Below are 23,758 nucleotides of genomic sequence, written 5' to 3' on the forward strand. Positions count from 1 at the left end.
AAGATGTGATGCTGATGTTGCTGCCCCAATTTTTTTTTTTTTTTGATTTATTTATTATACACAGCTCACACATCCCCCTGACACATCTTCACTTCATTAACGAAAGTGGAAGGATGACCCAAGTAGTGATGCTGGCCGCATCCAATGAAGTAGGATCCATCCACAGAGGATCACCTCCATAGAGTAATGATCACCTCCCTGCCGCACGCCCTTTGTCGAAGGGTAGCTAACTGTATGCTGGAAAGCCTGACTGCCTGCCCAGCTCTTGAAAGCTGTGTTGAATCATACACAATTATGCCCTTGCGCTGCGTATCTTGCGTAACCTAAGCTGCGTAAAATGGCAGCCCTCATGCGATCAGTGAAAATAGCTAGGCTTCTGCCTGCTGCTGCAAGAATTGCGAGAAGATCATTTGTTCAAGCGCCTGCTTCGAGATGTTTGAGTAAAGAAACGTATGCTGAAGTGCTTCGAACGAATTTCAAGTAAGTATGAAGAATACTTCACTGCGTCAATAATCATACCCGTGTATCACGTGTAGTGCACAGCATGTGCGTGTATCTATGAGTCACGCAGTCCCATACATTGCAAACCGTGTTGTTATATTCTGTCAATTCTGGCTGTGTCGCTGCCATGTCATGTAAAATACTGTAGCTAAAGCCATCTTCTTGTGTGTTATAGAGGAACACACAGGGGGCAGAGATGCCAATGTGAGAGAGCAGCATATTTAAAACGTGAGATTATTTGTCAGACTTTCGTCATCACTAGGTCTTGGACTTGGACGTTTGTCGTTAAATTACAGGGCAAGGGCCATGCCAAGGCAAGGTAGACAGAAAGATCCGTCTGTCCGGAGGATTCTTTTATATTTTTCACGTTATCGCTCTCCTCCGTAGACAGACGGAAGGTATTAGTACCCATCGCTGTGTGGATGTTCTTAACCACTGTCTCTATGGAAAATTGGGTGAGGTACCTCACCCTTCTCGATTGCGTCTAATTCACGGCCCTATAGGCTACAATGTAGGTCAGCAAATTTAAGCTTGTATTTTATAGCAAAATCAACATTTCAAGAATGCACTACACTCACCAGATTAATTATTATTATTATTATTATATTCTTTATTCGCTTCTTACAAAGCACATATATATACAGTAAAATATTCCTAGAAACATGCAGATACAATGTGTAGACATGGATACAGAAATGAAATATTAGAAAAAAAAAAATTAAACATACACACACATAGGTCTAAAATTGCCCTCAGGGAGATCCAACAGATATCCACATATTTTCGCCCATCAACCCTCCCTCACCCGTGCCCGCTCTGACTGTTCGGGGAAGTGAGTGGAGCACAGCACCCATCCGTATCCCGGCTAAAAAACTACGCACCCAATCCAGCACAATGTACCTCACTCTCTGACTACTAGTACAATGTACATGATGTGTACACACAAGTGCGCACGTGCGCCCGTGCATGCTCTCATAGACCAGGGAGGTGAGACACACATGCACACATTGTTCAATAAGTACGATGTTCTACTATGCACCCGTATACGCACAACTGTCCCCGAAGCAGTCATGATGATATAAAAAGAAAAAAAATGCATCTTTTACTCTATGTTCTGTATAATAGTGTAGCCAGTACAAAAACTCATTCTCCCTGAAAGTATTCCATTCCAGCTACACTATGCCACCTTAATGTAGACACAGATACGAAATCAACTCATTACATTCTTGAGGGTTTAAAAAAGAAAATTCTTTGTAATCCCTCATATGTATCAATTCCCTTATTTGCTCGGCATTCCTCATGGCTTCATCCATCTCACCGCATAATGCCTTCCATCTTTCATTTATCTTCGACTGGTCTAAAAAATACCTACTATTCAAAAATCTCAAATTACCACCTAGTACAGAATATGCTCCAAATCTACTCATTCCTGTTATATAAGAAACAATCTGATTCTTTGTGTTTAAAGATTTCATTATAAAATTCAAACACCTTCTATGGAACCATAATTCAGGGCTCATCATTGCTGATAAAAAAGGCAAGAATGCATTATGTGTCTGCCATGGAATTTTCCATACTCTTCGAACAGCAGTTCTCCAGTGTCTATATAACGCATCTAAAGAGGAGTCATATAATGGACATAACTGAGAGCCATAAAAGCTACAACAAAATTTTTGAAACAAAACATTACGTACCTCACACTTGGCATATCTAAAATTACTCAGTAAAATATTACACTGACGGTTAAAATCACCATTAATTTTAGACATATCAGCATGCAAAATATCATTTGTAATAATATGACCAAGATGACATATATTGTCTACAACTTTCACATACTCTCCATTAATTGTTATCCTTGGATCTACAACTTCTTTTCCATCACATTTGAATATAATAAGCTGACTTTTGTCACTATTAAACTTCAAATCAAATTGAGAAGCATATTTTTGACAGATAGTAATCATTTCCTTCAGAGCTGACACATTTGGGGATAAAATGATCAAATCATCAGCATATGAGAAAACGCCACTAAACATTTGACCCATGTAACATCCTTCACCGAGTGCCTGCAGTTGATGCAGAAGCCCATCAATATAGAGACAGAACATACATGGAGACAATATACCACCTTGTTTAACTCCATTTGAAACTGTGAAAAAATCAGAATAAACTCCATTCCATCTGAGTCTGATCTTCTGATCTAAGTACATATTTAGCAACAGCTTGCAAAACATTGGACACACCCCTTTGCATAACATAATTTCAAATAATCTCACAAAGTTGACTCTATCAAAAGCTTTGCTGGCATCCAACACAAGACCATAAACATTCGTATTCTTGAACAGACTCTGCTAGATTTTCAGTTGTAACAAAATGATCAATCAATGATGTAGCATTAGTCCCTTTACTTCTGTAGGTGTAATCAAACATACAACACTCATCTTGTGTGCAAACTTTAAAATTATCATTGAAAAATGTTAAAAATAATCTGGTTTGATAAGTATCTCTGGAGATATCAGTGTTAAAATCACCACCAATACAGACATAGTCAACATTGGTTCCTTCCAAACAAATCTCAATATCATTTAAAATTTCCTGGTACTGCCGTAAGTTACCGTACTGTGACCTATCATCACACGGCATGTATACATTGAATAATAACATTCTCTTCATATCTTCAAAGGTTATAATAACTGCAGCCATTCTCTTACTAACTGAATCCAATCTTACAGGTTCCACTTTCAACTTATTACTTTGTTTCCAGATTATAGCTGTTCCTCCATGAGGTCTTCCCGACAACAAAATTTCTTCATTCATTGCACTAACCCCATGTTTCCCTACACCATTTTCATCGTCTATTTTATCAAACCAGAGAAACTGTGATTCATACAAACCATGTTCCTGTAATAAAAGAAAATCACTACGCTTAAAAATCTCCTTTAAAAAAGGAAGTTTGGAGTCATTTGCACATTGGCAATTATAGGTGATAAGTGACAGTTTGTGATTCACTTCCATTTTCGATGATGTTCACCCAGGTCTCTCTCTTGCCCTTTCTCTCCATCTCTGTACGCAGATACCATAGGGCCATATACTTTCCTCCATGACTTTGTCCTTTTCATCCACAGAAACTGACAGCTTGTATGACTTGAAAACTGCCTCCATATTTGACTTACAAACTATTTCAGCTGTGTCAATACCTTTGCTCTTTATGTATCTCAGCATTTGATCATCAGAGGTTGTTTTCGCTACGCGTGAGATGAAAAAATCTCGCTTTGGCAGAGGTGCACCATATATGACATCTCCCTTGACGGTTCCATGAATCCTACGCTTCTGACGCTGACTGCTGTTTACCTCTCTGGACTGGTTTCCTGCTGACCGCTGCTTCGAGTGCTGAACTGTGCGCCATGGCCCTGTTGCATTGTCGGTACCTCCATCAGACTTGACGCTGGACACCTTCTCCAGTACAGGCACAGATGACAGTGTGGCCTGCACCTGCGCCGAACTGGCAGTCCTTGTGTTCATCTGCACGGCAGGTTTCTTGTTCGTCAATGATACTTGTACATCGGTCCCTTTCACAGAAGCTTGTCTTCCATTTGCATTCTTCTTTGCAAGCTCGGCATACGAGGGAGAATAGTTCTTTACCACCACACTTTCCTTTTCTCCCTTTTGTAGATGCCTGATAGCCTCATCATGTGCTCTGACAGAGGCCCCCATTGTCGTCATTCTCTCCTCCAGCTCAATCAGTCTCTGCAGGGTGGCAAAGGGATCTAATTCCTTGGGATCACACTTAGGAATTACAAACAGATTCTTGGCAACAAAATTAGTCTCTATACCCATCTGGTCAAGCTCAATCATTGCTCCAACAATATCATCAGCTGTCTGCTCACTCTTGTTGGCTTTACGCCTGTTCTTCAGTTTCGTTATTCTCTTTTGGTTCACATCATTCGATAGAATGTCTCTTGCTTTAACGATTTCGTCCGGGCTGAAACCTCTCGCCACACACTCGGCAATCTTTGCCCTGGTTGTGCGTTTCAGATGATTTTGAATGAAACAAAGCAGTTCATTTATAATGACTGGTTCAGAAGTATTCTGGCCTCTATCACTATCAGCATCGACAACATCAACAACATCCTCCTCACCATCTGCTGCCATAGCCATAGCCATGTCATACGAGTATCACAACCGCCAACATAAGTTGAAGTACGTGGGGCCAAGGGGCAAACAGTTCGTCGCACGCTACTTCAAGTCGGTATGCACTCCTATAATGTACTTACTCTCTCATGACACCTTCCCCGTTGTTTTTGTCTTTCAGTTTATTGAACTCAAACCTTGAGTAGCCAAATTCGTTGGTATGAGCAGATCAATCCTCGTAGAAAATCACGAAAAATGTATTTTCTGTAGATTTTTTGACGACCAGAATGGATACAAGCCTTCCGACGACGACGAGGGCGCTATACTTATATGAATAATAATCCAATATTTTAGTAGAATTTTCAACGTAAAACACATCAACCAGCCCGTCACGTCGTCGCGTTCAAACTGCAGAAACATACAGTATGAATCTATTAGCCAATCACATGCGAGGTAGTTTCTACGTGTTTTTTTACTAAAACACGTACCTCGCATGTGATTGGCTTACAGATTCAAAATGGCAACTTACAGCTAGCAAACTGCGATGTTGTGATATGGATAAAATTTCTGCATTATAACCTTGTTACTGTGAGTATTTCGGTTGCATAATGTGAGAAATTTACCCCAAATATTGCTGCATAATGCACTTGTCAATGTAATGACTCACCCCACTAGCACTACAATTGTACCCCCGGACATGGGTGCGTCATTTCCTCGTTTGGTCCGTCAAATTTGTGACCCAGGTGTTCGTCATTTTACCAGCTTTGTCCGTCAAATTTTTGACCGAGGGGTGCGTCAAAATCCCATCATTGTCGGTCAAAATTTTGACCGAGGGGTGCGTCATGGTACGTCACTTTGATATGGAAAATAACACGCATTATTTTGAACCGAAGGGTGCGTCATTGTACGTTACTTGGCTATGGAAAACTGCACGCATTTTTGCACGCTACCGGATACACGTACCGCGAGTGAAATTACAGTGAGCGCTTTCCCGCGGCAAGTGAAAATCAAAGTCGGGAAGCGTTTTGGAATAAGAGGAAAAAATGCTTGCCAGAATCTGGCAAGCAAAGAATTTAAAAGCCACCCTTTCTCCTTACATTTTCCCTCCAACAAACCTATGAAATCATGCATACTCAATCTCAAACCAGGGACTGTTCAGCGATGTAACAACTTAGTTCAATCTTTCGGCCGCTAAATTTCAGCAATATTTGTTCAAGTAAAAGAATTCATATCAAATCATGTCTACAAGTGTCTAGAGTAATGGTGGCAGTATGCGGCCCGTTCACGGCAGGTACCGGTACAACATATTCGGTAATATAACTAATTTACTGCTAAACACAGCGGCACACTCTGTACATGCAAACCACACATTGGTAGCACACTACCAATGTACAAAAATCAACAGATAAAATGGGCACAATCTCTGACAAAAGTGAAATTTCCTCACCTAAATGAGAACATAGTGCATCCAAAATATTATTTTCTGTACTTCTTTAATAACATCACAGTTAAGAAACAAGGGTCTAATAAACTGGATTTTTTTTCCTGTTATTCATGGATTTTGAAAATATATCCTCATGTAAAATAGAACTTTCGGGAGCCGATGTGAGCCGCCATTTTTTTTTTTTCTGGAAATGGATGTAACCATTAAAAAAAATGAGAAAAACACAAGAAAGATATCAAGAACACCGCCAGAATGGCGATCCCTGTTTGTAGTCGATGCGTGTGCTCCAGCTATTTTCACGTGCTTTCGCAATGAGAATCGGCACTTAGCAGTCAATGTTCGCGAGCCATGTGAAAGCGTTCAGCTGAAGATCACAGAGCACATGCGTATTGCATAAGAACTGTACATCGTGCCGCAAGCCAAGCTACTACGGCGCATATCGGCCAAAACTGTGCCGGGTTTTGCCCTGGTCAGTCTTGACAACTGCATTTGTCATTGGTCATATTTTTTTATGATAACAATAGCGTTTGTAAATAATCTTGTCTATATTATATGAAATGGTTGAAAATAATTTGCCTGATCTGTTTACAATGAGGAAAAACCCTTAAACCTCTGCAAATGGGGTATTTTACTCTAGTGCAACATTGTAGATGATGTAGATCTATGACTAAAACACCGGCAGTCATGCACTTTACATCCCTATATTATCAGTGCGAAATTTTACCCTATAAATCGAGCAGTGCATGCGAATTTGAGTACCTATCGGGCACCGTAGGTCAATGGCATGTGTTCCATAACTGTGTGCATGTGTGTGGGATCTCGTGCTGGGATACAGATGGTGCTTCGGTGGTTTGCAAGTGCGCCAAATAGTGCCACACTTGTCATGACTAATACACTATCATGCAAGACTAGGCAAGAATGATCTACAAAACCAGCCGATGTATGTCGTGTACTACTTTCAGTTCCTGGTTGTTTCTATGTTGTTTTTACATATTATTAGACAGTTAATTTCAGTTTCAGATGGTCTCCTAGCCCTTCCTGATTAAGCAGTGATCACTGAAGACATCAGCTGAGTTTGTTACAACACTTAGAAGGTTGAAATTACCACACACAAAAAAAAGAAAGAAAAAGATATAGGGTAATTATTCATCTCAAGAATGTGAGCGTAACATATAGGTGAGAAAGCTGACTGGAAAGGTGAAGCAAATGAAATACTCTGCAGTAGAATTGTTTTTAATGTTTTGATAAAATTGGAGATGCCTTGCCCGTATACTTACTGGGGGTTTTGGTGAGTACAATGCCAAGATACTACTTGGGAGACACGGTCACCAACTGAGCAAAATAGCAATGCCTACATGTAGCTATTGTTTTGCTCTGATTTCCCTTCAAAAAAGCATTCAAGGACATGATGTCCTATAGACCAGTTTGTAATTGTCCCCGCCGAACGAGTTCGAGCAGGGGACTATGAAACGGGCTCCGTACGTGTGTGTGTCTGTGCGTCTGTGCGTCCGTCCGTGTGTCCGTGCGTCCGTCCGTGTGTGCATCCGTGTGTGATCAAAATGTTCAATTTGCTACTTCTCTGTCATTTATGAGCCAAGTTTGATTCTCTTTGCTTTATATGATAGCACTACATGGGAGCTTTAAAACTTCTACACAGAATTTCAGTTGTGACCTTTGACCTTGACCTTTGACCTATATTGTACATTTTGCTACAAAATGCTACTCCTTCGCCATTTCTAACCCAATTTCGATTCCGTTTGCTTTATGTGATGGCACTAGGTGAGGGCTTCAAAACTTCTACACAGAATTTTGACCTTTGACTTCTTTGACCTTTGACCTTGATTTTTGACCTATATTGTACATTTTGCTACAAAATGCTACTCCTTCGCCATTTCTAACCCAATTTCGATTCCGTTTGCTTTATGTGATGGCACTAGGTGAGGGCTTCAAAACTTCTACACAGAATTTTGACCTTTGACTTCTTTGACCTTTGACCTTGATTTTTGACCTATATTGTACATTTTGCTACAAAATGCTACTCCTTCGCCATTTCTAACCCGATTTCGATTCCGTTTGCTTTATATGATGGCACTAGTTGAGGGCTTCAAAACTTCTACACAGAATTTTGACCTTTGACTTCTTTGACCTTTGACCTTGATTTTTGACCTATATTGTGCATTTTGCTACAAAATGCTACTCCTTCGCCATTTCTAACCCGATTTCGATTCCGTTTGCTTTATGTGATAGCACTAGGTGAGGGCTTCAAAACTTCTACACAGAATTTTGACCTTTGTCTTCTTTGACCTTTGACCTTGATTTTTTACCTATATTGTACATTGGCTACAAAATGCTACTCCTTCGCCATTTCTAACCCAATTTCGATTCCATTTGCTTTATGTGATGGCACTAGGTGAGGGCTTCAAAACTTCTACACAGAATTTTGACCTTTGACTTCTTTGACCTTTGACCTTGATTTTTTACCTATATTGCACATTTTGTTACAAAATGCTACTTCCGGCGGGGACATATATTACGCACCGCGTAATTTCTACTTTTCCTTGTTCCACTTTGCACATGAGTAGCAAAAGGTCATTTGTGCCAACAGGCATTGGGTTTGTTAATTCACTGAGATAAGCATCTGTGATGTGATGATTATTCATGTGATCCTTATCTAAATAGTGCTTGCCAGCACATCCACCTGACAGCAAGCCTGGTATTTGGCAAAATCAAAAGAAAAAGGTTGTTATTGCATTCAATACAAAACAAAGAAATGGTTGCATGCTAAAATGTCAACTGACGGACTATTCTGGTCACCTGGTCTAAACACAAGTTCAGTCTTTCTTTTAACACAAATTCCATAAATGGTTAAGTTGGGCAAGCTTATGCATTATGCCGCTTTGAAAATGAGTGATTGAAGTGCCTTACCAACTGAGGAAAAAGTAATTTGTACCAATGTGTACATGAGCTCATTATGACCTGGCTTATTGATTTGACTTCGGACTTACATTGTGCTATGCAATTCTTTGATATTATTCTTTAGTTTGAGATGTGCAGTAACCGCATCATCAAGATTCCAGTCAACCTCAGTACAACATGCAGATGAGCCACCGAGTACCAGCCCACAACCTGTCAAGTCAGATAATGAGTTTCGCATAGTTCTCCGGAGACTGGATGACATGGTTCGTCGCACAGGACGTATCACCAAAACACAACTCCTTCTTGTCTTTGATGAAGTTTGCAAACTTGGTAAGACAACACTTCCTTCTAATCTTTACTGTATGTATGTATTACTGTTTGTGTGTATGAGATCATTTAATCGTATGGGCTATGGAAATCCCAGATAATTTTTCTGATAATCAAGATGGGTAACAAAGCTCACAGATTGTTAGCAGGAGCTAGCTATCTTTTAGAATAGTCCATGTTGATATGAATCAATTTTCCTTCTGTTTCAGTCTTTGAGAATTTCATAAAGTTAGTTCTTAAGAACTGTGTCATTATTTACAGTCTGGGCAGTAGGAAGCCTAAAGTGACTGAAAAGTGCGTATTGCACTGCATGACTTCAAGATCAGTATCAAACTTGATCTCACTGTTACTACACCTAGGTACTGTGAAGCCCAACCAAGCTCTCCTACTCATCAGGAGCTGTGGATCTCTCCTTCCTGAAGTTCCTCTGGAGGAGAGGACGGCTCTGGCATCCAACATCTGGGATAAGCTGAAGCAGTTAGGTTGGTGGAGTAATTACCCTTCTCTGCTTATGATTGGTTTACATTTACATTTAGGACAGATGATTGTTGGAATCCTTACTGGTTCTTACAGTCGCTTGCAATGTAATGGTTGGTGTTTACTGGTGAACTTTGTACTCTTCATCTGTTTTTGTTACACTGTGAGTGTATTGAGTGGCAATATTGACATTTGTTTTTGAAGGTGAAACATTATTGCCATGTAACAACAGAAACTGTTGATTTACGTCTAAAATGGACACATATGTACAGTCAAACCTACCTTAGCGGCCACCTGTCTATAGCGGCCACTTAAAAATCCCCCCGAGAGAAAAGCCCTGTTAAACACCCTGTGTATAGCGGCCACCTGTCTAACGCGGTCAGCGGCCACACTTTTTGTTTCCCGCGGTAGATTTTAACCTGTCTATAGCGGCCACAGAGCCGGTATTTCAGCGTGTTTTTCTGATTTGTGGCCGTGGCAGACATTCATGGGCAACGTGCAGTGATCGCCACCGCTGCATTCATCACTTATTCAGTCATAACAAATCACTAGTGTTAAGCTTTCTTCACGACTGTACACATGCTACTGTGCAACAATTTCATAAACACCGGCATTGTTCAATGCATGAAATACACGTGTGTACATTTACGCATGTACATTATGTACATTAAAGGAATACTTATTGATGTATCCAACGATGATATATGTACATGTATAAGCAATGCACATAAAGTTGGATTACCTGTCTATAGCGGCCACCTGTCTATAACGGCCACTTTTTTTGTTTCCCTTGGGTGGCCGCTATAGACAGGTTTGACGGTATATGAAATGTGTAAAATAATACTGTGATAACATGATTTCAATTGGGTGACAATAAAAATGTGGAATGTTACCCATAGAGGTATGCCGGAAGTATTGCAATTGCCGCGCATGCCCAATTGTGATATCTACGTGATGTTTATTAATCGATAACGTACATGTTTATCAGGCCATAGCAGTATCCACCGTGCGAGAGTCACAATATCAGTGTTCTGTACATTGTAAAATTGTTGCCAGAACGAGCTCAAAAGGAACATAAGAATGTCATAACAATCTCTTTTTTTTATTTTTTATTGACACTGAGGGTAATGAGCAGAGTTCCTTTGCAATGTATTCTGTACTGTTCAATGATTTTACTAATGACTTTACCTCTGCTTTTGATTATTTGTGAAGAGCTGTGTCAAACCTGTATTTGCACGATGCCTTAATCTTACTCAATCCCTTATTAGGTTCAACTTATGATGTCACCCACTACAATGCTCTGCTGAAAGTTTACCTCCAGAATGAACACCAGTTTTCACCCACTGATTTTCTGGCAAGGATGGAGACATGTGGGATTGAGCCAAACAGGGTAAGTGCTCTGTGTTATGTTCTCTGCAGTCAAACACGAATGAAAGGCAATTGTAACTCTCCACCTCTATGGAGACATCTATCCACAGTGAACTACGTCTAAGTCCATGTGGCATGGTGGTCAGAGTTGTATGTTATCAATAAGGTAATACTGGTATTCTGGCATGAATAAGAGGAATTTGGGTAAAACAAAGATATCAAACCCACCTTAGTTAACGCATTACTCTCCCTTTTTATGACACTTAACACGCAGGAATATGGAAAAGTGATTGTAGAATTTCCCTGGAAGATTGTCGACTTGAATTTACCTTGGTGACTTGTTCTTAGTTTCTTGCGCCTTTCTCTTATTTTACCTCTGTCTAAAGACAATGGGCAAGGCTATTTAGAATTTAGGTAATCAGTCAGTATGTGCGCATGGCTGTTATCAGTCACTTGCTATGTTACCATTATATTTTCAGAACTTTGGGGTTAACTTGACATTAAACCAAGATGAATTGGAACAAAGCAAAAGAGAATCCAAGAAACACACACACCAAGGTCACAAGAGTAAGGCCTATATGAAATGTCACAATTCCATGCTTGGACTTTAGTCATGTGTTACAGTGGATCGAAGAAACATTTGCAAAAAAAGATTTGATATGATATGTTATTTAGATCATAGTATGCTAGGTTTTTTGTTTTGTTTTGTTTTTTTGTTTTTTTGTTTTTTTTTAAGTATGTGACTTTGCATATGATGACACCAAACCCTTGTGTGTCTACCCTACCAATTCATTGAGATTCACAGTATGTTAATGTTCACAAGTATTATGACTGGTCTAGTAGTAAGTCACATTGTGTGTATAAATGTTTTACTTCTGGCCTGGTGGTTCCTACATAGATAACCTACCAGCGACTGATCAGTGCTTACTGTCTGCAAGGTGACATTCAGGGTGCTACCAAGATTTTGGAGTTCATGAAATCCAAAGATCTTCCGGTCACAGAGGGTATCTTCAATTCTCTCATCACAGGTCATGGAAGAGCTGGGTAAGTTTACCTGTGGGCTTGTTCCCCCCCCCCCCCCCCCCCTCCAGCATTCAACACAATCATATTGTAAATTGTAAAATGGATTGCATTTCTGTGAAGAAAAAATTTCATTTTTGATATTATGACAGGGTTGCTTTCAAATCAACTTCTGTATTTGTTATTGAGAGTTTTGTGTATCCCTTTACCCCTTACATTGATCATTGTGTCTGTAAAGATATATATGTGACCTGCTACTACAAAAGGATCCAAAAGTTGGGGGAGGTCAATTTTCTTAAAATAACATGACATTATTCCCTTACTCTTCTACTTTAATTTCATATATAACACGACTCATGAAAATACTCGGTTGCGGAGATATCAATGATATTAAGAGAGTATGTCGAGTGGTCTAGGAAATCAATGTTTCAAGAAAACCACCTTCCAAGTTTTCCTTCCGACGCAATTGTGATCAAGGGGAGGTAAGGGAGGTTTTCATCTCTTTACAGTAGAAGGTATGCTCCCAGCAACCTCCGCGATGTTCATTCAAGCTTACCACCAGCAGTCTACGCACAACCAATCAGTAACCAGGATGCCACGCACTGACCAATAAGATCACTCCCTCATTGCTAGGGGCGGAGTCTATCTGCGGCACTAAATCCAAATCTTAGGACATGTTTCTCTTCCGTTGAAAATCAGAAAATCATGGCTCAGAAAATCACTGATTTCTTGCGTTTTCTTTGATCATTTAGCTTCGAAATTTCAGCAGATGATAGACAAAACATCAGACTACAAAATTCTGTCAAGAACAGATATTCAATGTTTTTGACCGATTTTGATGATCTGACTTCAGACTCGATTTTCTCGGCTCAGCCGTCAGCGACTTTTGGATCCTTTTGTTGTGGTTGGTCACATATATATATATATACACATAGATAAATGTATAGATATAGATACTGTTCTGCAGACAAATGCCTCATATAAATGCTGTTCATGAGATATATATGTTGCGTAAGTAGTGATTATGAAATGAAATGATGACATGTGATTTGTGACTTTTACCATATGTAATGCAAAAATACACACATTTTGTGGGGGGGTGGGAGGGGGATTGGCCCTTTTTTTATGGCATCATGCTTTTAATTGAGTGCTTTACTCAAAATATTTGGTGTGTCAATATTGTAATTTTTTTTTTTCTAATTGTCAGAGATCTGGAAAATGCAAAGAATATCCTGAATGTGATGAGGTATGTATAACAGCATATGTTAATTATGTGTGTTATGTGCTCATGTGTGTGTGTGAGTGTGTGCTTGTTTTATGCAGTTCTCTTTTAAACCTCTGTTATTGAGGTGACAAGGATTGATTAAAGCCAATTATCACTCCAGGGAAGTTCTCAATTGCAACTTTTTAGGTTATGATCAAGAAGTGTTGTAAAGACATTTAGCTGAATATCGCAAAAGTATTGCTTTACACAACTGTCCAATACCAAATATTAGATAACTGGAGTACTGTACTATATTTTAACAGAAACATTCACAATGCTGTTTAAGAGTTTCCAGCCTTGTGCAATCAGGAAAAGGAACCTAAAATAAAAAATGAAAAAAAAAAAGTTTCTAATAAATAGAATGGAAATTTTTTAACCTGAACTTTAAAACCATGCATGACACACAGCCCTTGCAGAAAGTAGATATGATATTATGTAGTCAGCTGTCATTCAGTTTAACATTGAAGATAATTTCAGAGGTAATCAAATCCAACAGAACTTTCTTTAATAGCCTCATGTATTCAGTTGTACATGTAGTTGAGATTTTTTACTCAAGCAAGGTTCTTTGTTTATAGTTTCAGTCCTGGCTAGAGATTTTTTAAATATCTCTCAATGAATTTGTCACTAAACTTCCCCGCAAGACAATTACTTTCCATCGCACAGCCCTATTGCACAGTGTGATATGTGAGTGGATAGCATGAGTGTGTTTAAATGGCATGGTGTGTATGTTTGTGTGTGTATGTATATAGATGGGTACAGTACAGCAAATGGCTGTATGATATGCTTTACTTCAATGTACAGTGCTCGTATACACAGCGTATACGTGATATATGGATTTGTCAATTTATTGCTGTTTCACACATGTGAGAAAATTTATGTGGGTGGATGTTCTTGTAGTAAGAATAGAAATTCTCAATATATTTTGCAATTAAAACAATGCATTGTAAATGTAGGTTTTGATACCAGTTAGAATTCTACAGGAAGTTTCTCCCACTGAAAATTATTTCTGATTGTTTTTCATAATCTATTGTCTTGTTATCAAGGCATTGAGAAACATAGTTCTAGAGAACAGTTTCATTTTGATATCTACACTGAAATAGTGATAGTAATGTTGACTGACACTATGTTATGGTGCTAATTATGTGCCAGAGGTAAAATATTGTTATTTTGTTGAGAAAGGAAGATACTAAAGATGTGATGTAAGTCTCATTGTATGTAAACAGAATCTGATCTACACATTTTGTATTTGTATTTGAAATAGTCAGATCTACAAATTGTATAGTGGTGCAAAGCCAGTGAGATTTTCACCATGTGTCCTACAGACAACCCTACCTCAATCTTTGTACACTGCAAGCAAAGCTAAGTTATTCCTGCTTCTCAATTCCTGCTTTTTATTGCAGGAGTGTTGGACTTGAGGCCAGCTCAGACACTTACACAGCACTGATGTGTGCTTATGCAGAGAAAGGAGATGTAGAAAGCATAAATGAGGTAAGACTGTATCATTGCTGATGTTATACAAATGATGCACAGGATAGAGTGCGTTAGTGGAGGCGTAGCGCACTTGAGGGTATTTACAATTGTGAAACATGCACGAGGCGAAGCCAAGTGCATGTTGCACTACATTGTAAATACCCGAGAGTGAGCTGCATCTCCACTAACGCCACGAAATAATCCTGTGCATCATTTGTTTTATGAAATGGGTCGAAAATTCGAAAACTAACAGCATTTTTCAGCGTTTTTCACGTACCTTTGTGGGTCAAGACGTCCGAAGATGTTCGTCCCAAACATTTACGCACGTCGCACTTGGAAATCCCGCACATATAAGTATGATGGGGGGTTGGGTTTCTGGACACTTAAGTTCCCGCATGAAAACTTACTTATTTTACATAGAATATGCACCCTTTACCTTAAAGACTTGATATAGACTCCTCATATAGGCCTACAAGACAACATACTCTGAAAACGGCGTGAGAATTAACCTGCTAAATCGTTGCATTTGCCCTTCAAAGTGACTCCATGTACGCGTCCAGTCCCACAACGCTTGGTCTACTGTACTGTACGTATAAGAGTATACGTACGCCACACATGTTCTGCACAAGGGAAGAAAGGCCGGCCGGCCGGCAGCCCGAACTAGAAGTTGTTTACAGGATTGACAGCGTGTATGCATGCAATTCAAAGGAGCCGCCGCGCGCACAGACGATCGGCAATAGGATTTAACACGCAGTGCAATGGGACTAGAATAACCAAAGCACACGTGACTCATTTCAGCGCTTCCTATTGGCTACATTCTTGAACCCATTTTATAATATAATTTATTGTGTAAATCTGTTATAGATAGATCTGGTCATCAGACATCATTGGTGTGATGTGTTCTTGATTAGGAATCAGCGACAGTTGGATATTCAGGGTAATTGGTTATAGAGATATAACAGCAGAATTATTATAAGGAACATATTAAGAGGACAAATTTTAAGTATGCGGGGGGAGGGGGGGTTGTGTTTGTCAGAAGTAAGAAAAAGTTACTGCAGCAACTTTCTTTTTTTCAGCAGCTCATGTATGAAATATGACTCAGAATTTGCTTACAGTTTATTTCACACTTGGTCTGGTTAATATGAAAATTCACAAATTCACTCCCACACTATCACAGCTGCTGTGAAACATGAATGAATTGGATACAGCATTGTGTCGAGAGTTTTATTACTCAACATTCTAACATTAAATGTGGTGACTTCTAATGTATTTCCAGCAAAATGGAGACTGCAATAGTATATCAGATTCATTTTTATGAGAAACTTGTGTAGTTAAAGGTGAAACAGGCTTTGGTATGAGTAAGTTCCTTTCTTTCTTTCTTTTTTTTGGTAGCTGTCACAGGAATTAGATTCTTCTTCACAGAGTCTATCAGGACGATGCTATCTAGCTGTAGCATACAGTTTGACAACATCTGGACATGGTCAACATCTTTCTCAGGTATTCCTTGTGCTCTCTCGGTAAACTGTTAATCTTATTTGTCTTTTGATTTTCTCAATTTTAAGTGATTTATGATAGAATTATCTACGTATGATGGTATTCCTGCATGTTAGTGTCCTTGAATGAATTCAGTACTATACTCCCTGCCAGCAGCATCAAGCCAAAGTATGTAAAGCATTGCAGAAAAATGTTGATTGCACAAACCTGTTTCATGACCAAAACATTATGTGATGTACGATTCTCACATGTAGAATTTCTAAGAATGTTTAATCTTACCTATATGAATTGTTAAAGATGTTTGATTGTATCCATGTAGTCGCTTGGTCTCTTGATATGATTAATTTCTCTGAAATGTCTGCATTCAGTGATGTTTCAAAGCTGTGCAGTTTTAGTGACCAAGGTAAAATAATAATGATAATAAAAAGATGAGACTGTTCAGCATGCCATCATTCCTATCACAACAGTTAAAGTAAAAAAAGATGCCTTAGCAGCTGGTAGCTGTGCATGTTTTACTGTCAGTCTCATTATTCTGTCACAATGATATGTTGCTTTCATGTACATTCTTTTTAGTGTAAAACAGTATAATTTCATGTATTTGATTTTCAGATACTGGAGAAGATTAACATAAATGCAGCATACATTCCAGGTATGTTTCTGTGTAAGATAATTTGTGATACATGCCTGACAGTAGTGTTAACAGTGAGATTAGGATATTTGGAGAATATGTATTAACATGTATTCATACATTCTGTGGAACAGAGGAATGCAACCCTCATTCATTTATACATTCTGTAACTGAAATCTGCCACATGCCATCTGATGTGCCTTATCATTCAACAGCCTGAGTGTGTCTTTAGAGATTATCTTTATCTAATTGAGAAGAAAGTATGTCCTTTTTAGTCTTTCTTGACTACATGAGAATGTTTCATACTACTTAAAATGTTAAATGCATGGACTGGGTACTCAGTGCTTATATAACCTAACAAGTGATCCCAGTATGATCAGTCATCCCAGTCAAACCAGTCAATATTCTACATACATATCATTTACAACCATGTTTGCGTATATTGAATGTTTGTGTCCTTTATCATTACACCATTTTACCTAACTGATTAGATCTTTAATACAAACATACACCTTCACATGACTATATCATTGATATCTTTTGTTCCCAGAACTTGGTATTCTGTTTTTGTTTTTGTTTTTGTTTTGTTTTTGTTTGTTTGTTTTTTTTTTTTGGGGGGGGGGGTTTCTTTCTAAGTGAAGGTGCATTTGAAGCTATTGTTGATGAAAGCTGCCTCATGTTTATCCTCAAAATTTGCAGTGTTTTCTAGTTGAGATGGCAACTATCAATAATAATGAAGCATATCAAATCCTACTCATGAAGCCTACATTCCTTGACATCATTATGTACTTTCTGTGACATCATTTGCTACCCCTTTTATTGTGGTATTTTGTTATGTGAACATTCGTTTTATGGGGGGATGAGGATGGGATTTTGTAGAATTTCTGAAGTTTCAAGACGGAAATGTATTTTTAAGATTAAATAGCAGAAGTTTTTTGTAATGCATGAGGACTGAGATTGTAGTTCGTTTTGCATGGAGTGCATTTGTCCCATTTTTTTCCGTCTAAAAACAATAATTCAAACCTGAAGGAAAGACTTACTAAGCTTATTTATATTTCATTGCACTATTTTTCTTCGTAGTAATTAAAACAAAATGTTGTGACTTGTCATCTTTCTGTGGTCCAGATGCCATAAACTTGGCCCTTAGTCTGATGACTAAGGGTGAGGTTGATTCAGCCTTTGAGATCGTCAAACTCTTTGAGAACATTCGACCAGACGTAGCTTCTGAGCCTCTCAATCAGGGGAGCTTCTTCATTGACCATGCAGTGGAAATGATGCTGGTGGGTACTATCATCACAAACTTGGGTTAGAGACACGATTTACCGTTTGCAGATGAAACAAAAACCCAGCATTAGTGCTTTAAAATAGTTCTAAACTGTGAGTTGGGATAGAAACAACTACTTGGTACTGTAAGTATTGTTACATATACAAAATGTGAACAATAGTTATGATAAAAACATTTCCAGACTAAACCGTCTACAGTTACAGTTTATTGAGAAAAATACAGATCTATATCTCCTAATATCTTTGGCTTTATTGTGAAAATTTCATATGATAGGATGCTTTGTGGTACAACAGACCTACACATATGCATTAAATGTCATATCTTGAAAAATTTTCAATTCACTGTCCCCAAAGGTAAACAGAACCTTTAACCACATATTATCAATTCTGTGCACATAGACACAAAATAACATGTACTCCTACGCATGTGCATCTTGATACTTTGAAGTGATACTTGTTTTTATATGTACTGTGGACTCCGTTGTAATGAAGTCCTCGGGACCAGCAGTTTTCTTTCATTATATCGAAATTTTGCTATAACCGAACAAATAAACAGTAAAAATACATAGAGCCGATAATGTTGCAGCCTCAATTTTTATTTTGTTGCAACCAAAATTTATTTATAACCTTGTGCGTTATAACTGGAGTGCACTTTATAGTTGTTTACTGTATTTCAAAGAGAAATTGATACTCCTTGCTGTGCTTGAAAATTTATCTTCTCAAATGTCACATGTCTTCATAGCCTCATGCAGAGCTCTTCCGTTACCTGGATGAGATGAAATCATCTGGTCTGCACTCCACTCCTTACATTGTTGCTCTTCACTCCACTCTACGTAGAGCCAACAAGACTGGAGGTGAGTCTGTGTGAAACATTGTACATTACATGCATGTCATCTCTGGTCAAATTGTATGAGAAATAGCTTACTTGGTTCTAGATCATCTGGATGGACAATCAATTTAATAAAATGCAAAATATAGTTGTAATTTGGTTCCATGACATTTGCTTCAGCGACAATTGCTCCCATGTAATATCTGCATACTAAGCGAAACGTAAATTCTACCTACAAACATAACGCTAATAACCCAAACTAGACCTGAAACCCCATCAGTATCACAACCCTAATTTTAAGTTCTGGAGAAAATAAGACTGGAGCAATTGTTGCAGGAGCAAATGTTGTATCACCATATAATTATACCCCCGTATACACGAAGTGTATAAGGGGGTACATAGGAAGCAGTGGGAGGTCAGTCGGGCGGCCTGTCAGGCAATTGAGCCTTCGGTTGCAAATCTTGTGTCACAAACTCCTACAGTTTTGAAGCAATTTAGATGAAACTAAAGTTGTATCATGACATTGAGGTGTAGATGTACATGACACGATTTTTGTGTTTGTCGGAGAAAGTGTTGCCATGGTAACCACAATTTTCCCCAAAGCTTCATATGTTAATAGATGACCCATTTTTGTGGAAGGGGTAATCATTGCTTTAAGTAAAAAACTGATATTTCATATTCAATTTTATTGCTGATGTTTATTCTTTACTTGATTTTTTAGGATTACTGTTGTCAAGATTGAAGAAAATGAGCATCGATATTTGAATATCATGCAGAAATGGTGTTGTTGTTTTTTTTAGAAAGAGGACATTCTTAGTCTTTGTTGAAAGCTGCAATTTGAAGTTCTTTGCTCTGATAATTTCTGTATCACTAAAATCTTTTTACAGATTATGCAATTGAGATCATGAAGAAAATGGTTGAAGAGGTAAGTAATTCTACTTTATTTTACAGAATGTAGGGTCTATGTGTGCTTTGTGTACTCTCAATATGATTGCTTTTGGAATGCTTTTTGAAGTATAGATATAGCCACCCATTTTTGTCAAAAGATGACATTCTGTGATTTGTGTGTAATCATTTTACGAGTAGTAAATTTTGCAACGAAATTGTATTTAACATTGTGTTTTGTTATTGATTTCTAAGATGTTAAATGATTGTTAAAGATCATATAAAAGAATGTGCTTAAAGCATGATGTTTGATGATTACAGGGGATTCCAGTGAGATCTCATTACTTCTGGCCTCTCTTGGCAAGACATCAGGCTTCAGGAGACAGAGATGGTAAATCACTATCACTCTTTTCACTCTTGTTACCTCCGCCAAGGGAGGAGGTTATGCTTTCATTACCATTGGTTTGTTTGTCTGTGTGCAAAATAACTCAAGTTGTGAATGGATTTGGATGAAACTTGCAAGAAAGGTTGAGAAAGACACAAGGAATAAATTATTAATTTTGGGTAGTGATCCAGCAATTTTTGTGGATTTTATGAAGGATTTTGGATATTTTGGCAGGGAGGGTCAATTAACTTAGGAGTTCAAGCTGCGCAATTTTGAGGTTTTCATATGCGCACCAGACTGCGTGTTCTAGTTTCTTGTCTAGGGTGAGGCATGCCGCGCGCTGGCATTGATGACGCAACAAAAGGTTTCTATATTGGGAAATAAGCGATTTTCAGTATGTATACGTATGGGCAGGAATCACTGATATCTGCAGAAGAACACGATCATTGGTTGAAATTAGCTGCGTGGCGGAGGTCTGTGTTCTCTGAGTGCTTCTCTAGTTGAGTTACTCTTCTCTTCTTTGCTGTATGATATATTCAGACTGTAAAAATTCATGACCAATCCTGGTTTTCATTAGCTTACTAGGCTACTTCAGGCAATCAGGCATCACTCTTTGTTGAGTAGATTCTATGTTATGAGATGAGAGGCATTCCTTGCAGAGGGTGTAAATAGGCTAGTCACCACTAACATATTTATTCTGATGGAGGTCATAACATACTGTTCAAAAAATCTAATGAGAAGGTCCTTTTCATGACCACAGTCATCGGGGGACGATATCAACATGGTGGAAGACTGCAAACCAATGCAGCTTTAAGTACTCATAATGACTAGTCTACAGGAAACATTAGTTTCAGTCAAGTCTTAAACCCAGATGAAATATATACCTCAGAATTGACAACATTCAACTTCAAAGTATTTGACTAGACCCAGTTAACACTAGCATTAAGTCTTGAATAAAAGTGATTGATCCATCTGACTTGATTGAAAAGACACAGTTTAATATAGTGTGAATGGCGTAAAGTGACCTTATTCTTTCATTGAGTTGCAACAGCACTGTTCTTTAAAAAAATAAATAAATAAAATAAAAATATATATAGGTCCTTTCATTACATTGTATATTATGGCCTAATTCAACACTGTATAATTGCAGTGTGTTGATTTATGTTATTGTTTTTGGGTTGTTTGTTTGTTTGTTTGTTTTTTGTCTGTGCTACTGAAGTTTGGTACTTACTGGCTGGCTGGCTAGCATGTTAATCTGAGCTTGAAACCTATCTTCATTTCTCTGATTTAAAATGTGTTTTTAACAATAAGACACTTTAGTGTAAGGAGACTGTAAAGACAGCAGTCACTAGAAGAGCTGTCTATCTTACCATCCACTAGGTATCCTACAGACACTGAAATCAATGAATGAACTGAATGTGGATCCGTCGTCTGAGACATACACCAGGTATATCTTGCCTGTCTTGGGTGATTCCTTGGAAGCCATCAAATCGGCTTTGGCTGTAAGTACAACACATTTAGCTCACTTAATGAAGTTAGGAAGAGAAATTGTGATCTTATGTCATCAAAATTCTGTCATATTTGCTAATGCAGGAGGATGATTTTCTGGATTTTATTTACAATTCTAGATTTATGTGAAATTTATCTGACAAGGCATTAAAAGGAATTTTCTTGAATATCTGTTCATTGGAGGATATCTCTGTTTTTTTTCTCTTTTTTTTACGTCACTACTTAAAGACCACTGGACATCAGTGGGATAAATATGTGACAGTGGGCAGCATTAAGACTCTTTTCCCCCTCTTCTTTCTGCATTGCCTGAGGCAATTTCTTAAATAAATCTTGCAACATGAGAATCAATGCAGGTTCTGTCTTTTTAATAATACTGATCACAAGTCATTTTGCTCTTAAATGAATAGTTGTGTTGAGGAATTATTAATTGAGAATGATTGTGACTGTCACATTTACTGTTTAGGAAGTTGGAGTGACAGTGGACAAGAGTCTTTTGACTGCAATCTGCCGCAGTGAAGTCAAGTATGATCGATTAGACAGTGTTGTCACCCTCAGTAAGTGGCAGATTTTTACCTTTGTCGCTATGGTAACAGTGTGCAGTTGATGAAGATGAACTTCATTTTCTAACATTAAACTAAGCACAATGATGGCCAAGAAGTGTTCATGAGGACAACAAGCCAAGGAAATATCTCTGACCAAATCAGATAGATAGAAGCCTTGTCTGCTCTTCATGATAGTAGTGCTAGTCTTCTTTGAGATCAAGGAACATAATACAGGCTAAAAAGGAAGAGGATATGCATGATGATGTTGTTGGTGTACATAGAGCAATATCGTGTTCCATGACATTTGCTTCTGCGACAGGTGCTCCCATGAAATATCTGTACACTAAACCAAACATAAATTCTACCTGCAAATATAACCCTAACCCTAATCCTAAGTCCTTGGAGAAAATAAGATCAGAGCAATTGTCACAGGAGCAAACGTTGTGTCGCCTGTCAGGATAGATGGTGAGTATTTATTGTCTGCACCACTAAGGACATAGATTAACTTGTGAGTAAACACAACCCCACGACTAAATATGACCCTGTCATCTTTACAATCTACAAGTCAAGCTGGCCTATTAAAGGGGAAATCCAGTCCAAATATAAGTTAGTTTGATAAGAAAGAGTAAAATATTACAAGTTCAAAGGTCAAATTTTGATCGAAATCGGGTGAAAAATAAGGAAGTTATGACATTTTAAGTTTTGCTTATTTTTCAGGGAACAGTTCTTGAACGGTCAATATGAATATGCAAATGGCAAAGTGAGCATGTCATACCCTCACAACTTGCCAAATAGTTTGTACATAAAATTGTGAAATTTCCAGTTTTTCTTTCAAACGCTATTATGTCCAAGGCTCAAATCCTCGTATTTCGTCGCTGGGGCGATAAGACCTCGTATCTACAAAATGTCAAATGTTCAGGAGAGCCAAAAAACATGGCGACCAAAGCACTGTGGCGAATTGGATAGCCTTTCCTTTGACGTGGCGTGGTGGCTTCATTTTTGGAGTAAGACAGTTGGGATTTGGACAGGACATCACTTAACCCATTATTTGACCATTAATCCAAAAAAGTCATTTTCACCAAAATTGCAGATACAAGGTCTTGTCACCCCAGCGACGATATCTACAAGTGTACCTGATCACTGTTCTGAAGTTATTCAACCAGGAATACCATCATACTTTAGACTTCAATGACAGAAACATTGAATTTTCGTCATTTTTTGTACTCAATCAATGGAAAATTGTGAGGTTATGACATGGTCAGCTAACTCATTTGCATATTC

At 38.3% G+C, this 23,758-nt stretch overlaps 1 protein-coding gene across 1 annotated transcript in view; it reads left to right on the forward strand.

Annotated features, from left to right (window-relative positions):
• Nucleotides 1-336: 336 nt before the first annotated feature.
• LOC139718055 (leucine-rich PPR motif-containing protein, mitochondrial-like) overlaps nucleotides 337-23,758 on the forward strand; it is a 49,672-nt gene continuing 26,250 nt past the window's right edge. The window contains exons 1-15 of the mRNA XM_071629546.1: nucleotides 337-480; nucleotides 9,120-9,325; nucleotides 9,682-9,804; nucleotides 11,068-11,189; nucleotides 12,066-12,211; nucleotides 13,395-13,433; nucleotides 14,852-14,939; nucleotides 16,314-16,418; nucleotides 17,025-17,064; nucleotides 18,169-18,323; nucleotides 19,070-19,181; nucleotides 20,044-20,081; nucleotides 20,363-20,432; nucleotides 21,807-21,928; nucleotides 22,399-22,489. Of these exons, the coding sequence (XP_071485647.1) occupies nucleotides 338-480; nucleotides 9,120-9,325; nucleotides 9,682-9,804; nucleotides 11,068-11,189; nucleotides 12,066-12,211; nucleotides 13,395-13,433; nucleotides 14,852-14,939; nucleotides 16,314-16,418; nucleotides 17,025-17,064; nucleotides 18,169-18,323; nucleotides 19,070-19,181; nucleotides 20,044-20,081; nucleotides 20,363-20,432; nucleotides 21,807-21,928; nucleotides 22,399-22,489 (1,600 nt within the window). The 5' untranslated portion in view covers nucleotide 337. The remainder of the gene's footprint in view (nucleotides 481-9,119; nucleotides 9,326-9,681; nucleotides 9,805-11,067; nucleotides 11,190-12,065; nucleotides 12,212-13,394; nucleotides 13,434-14,851; nucleotides 14,940-16,313; nucleotides 16,419-17,024; nucleotides 17,065-18,168; nucleotides 18,324-19,069; nucleotides 19,182-20,043; nucleotides 20,082-20,362; nucleotides 20,433-21,806; nucleotides 21,929-22,398; nucleotides 22,490-23,758) is intronic.

Source organism: Diadema antillarum, unplaced genomic scaffold, assembly GCF_040938485.1.
Source record: "Diadema antillarum isolate AM-2024a unplaced genomic scaffold, OU_Dant_1.0 scf00000087, whole genome shotgun sequence".
In the NCBI taxonomy this organism is placed as follows: Eukaryota; Metazoa; Echinodermata; class Echinoidea; order Diadematoida; family Diadematidae; genus Diadema; species Diadema antillarum.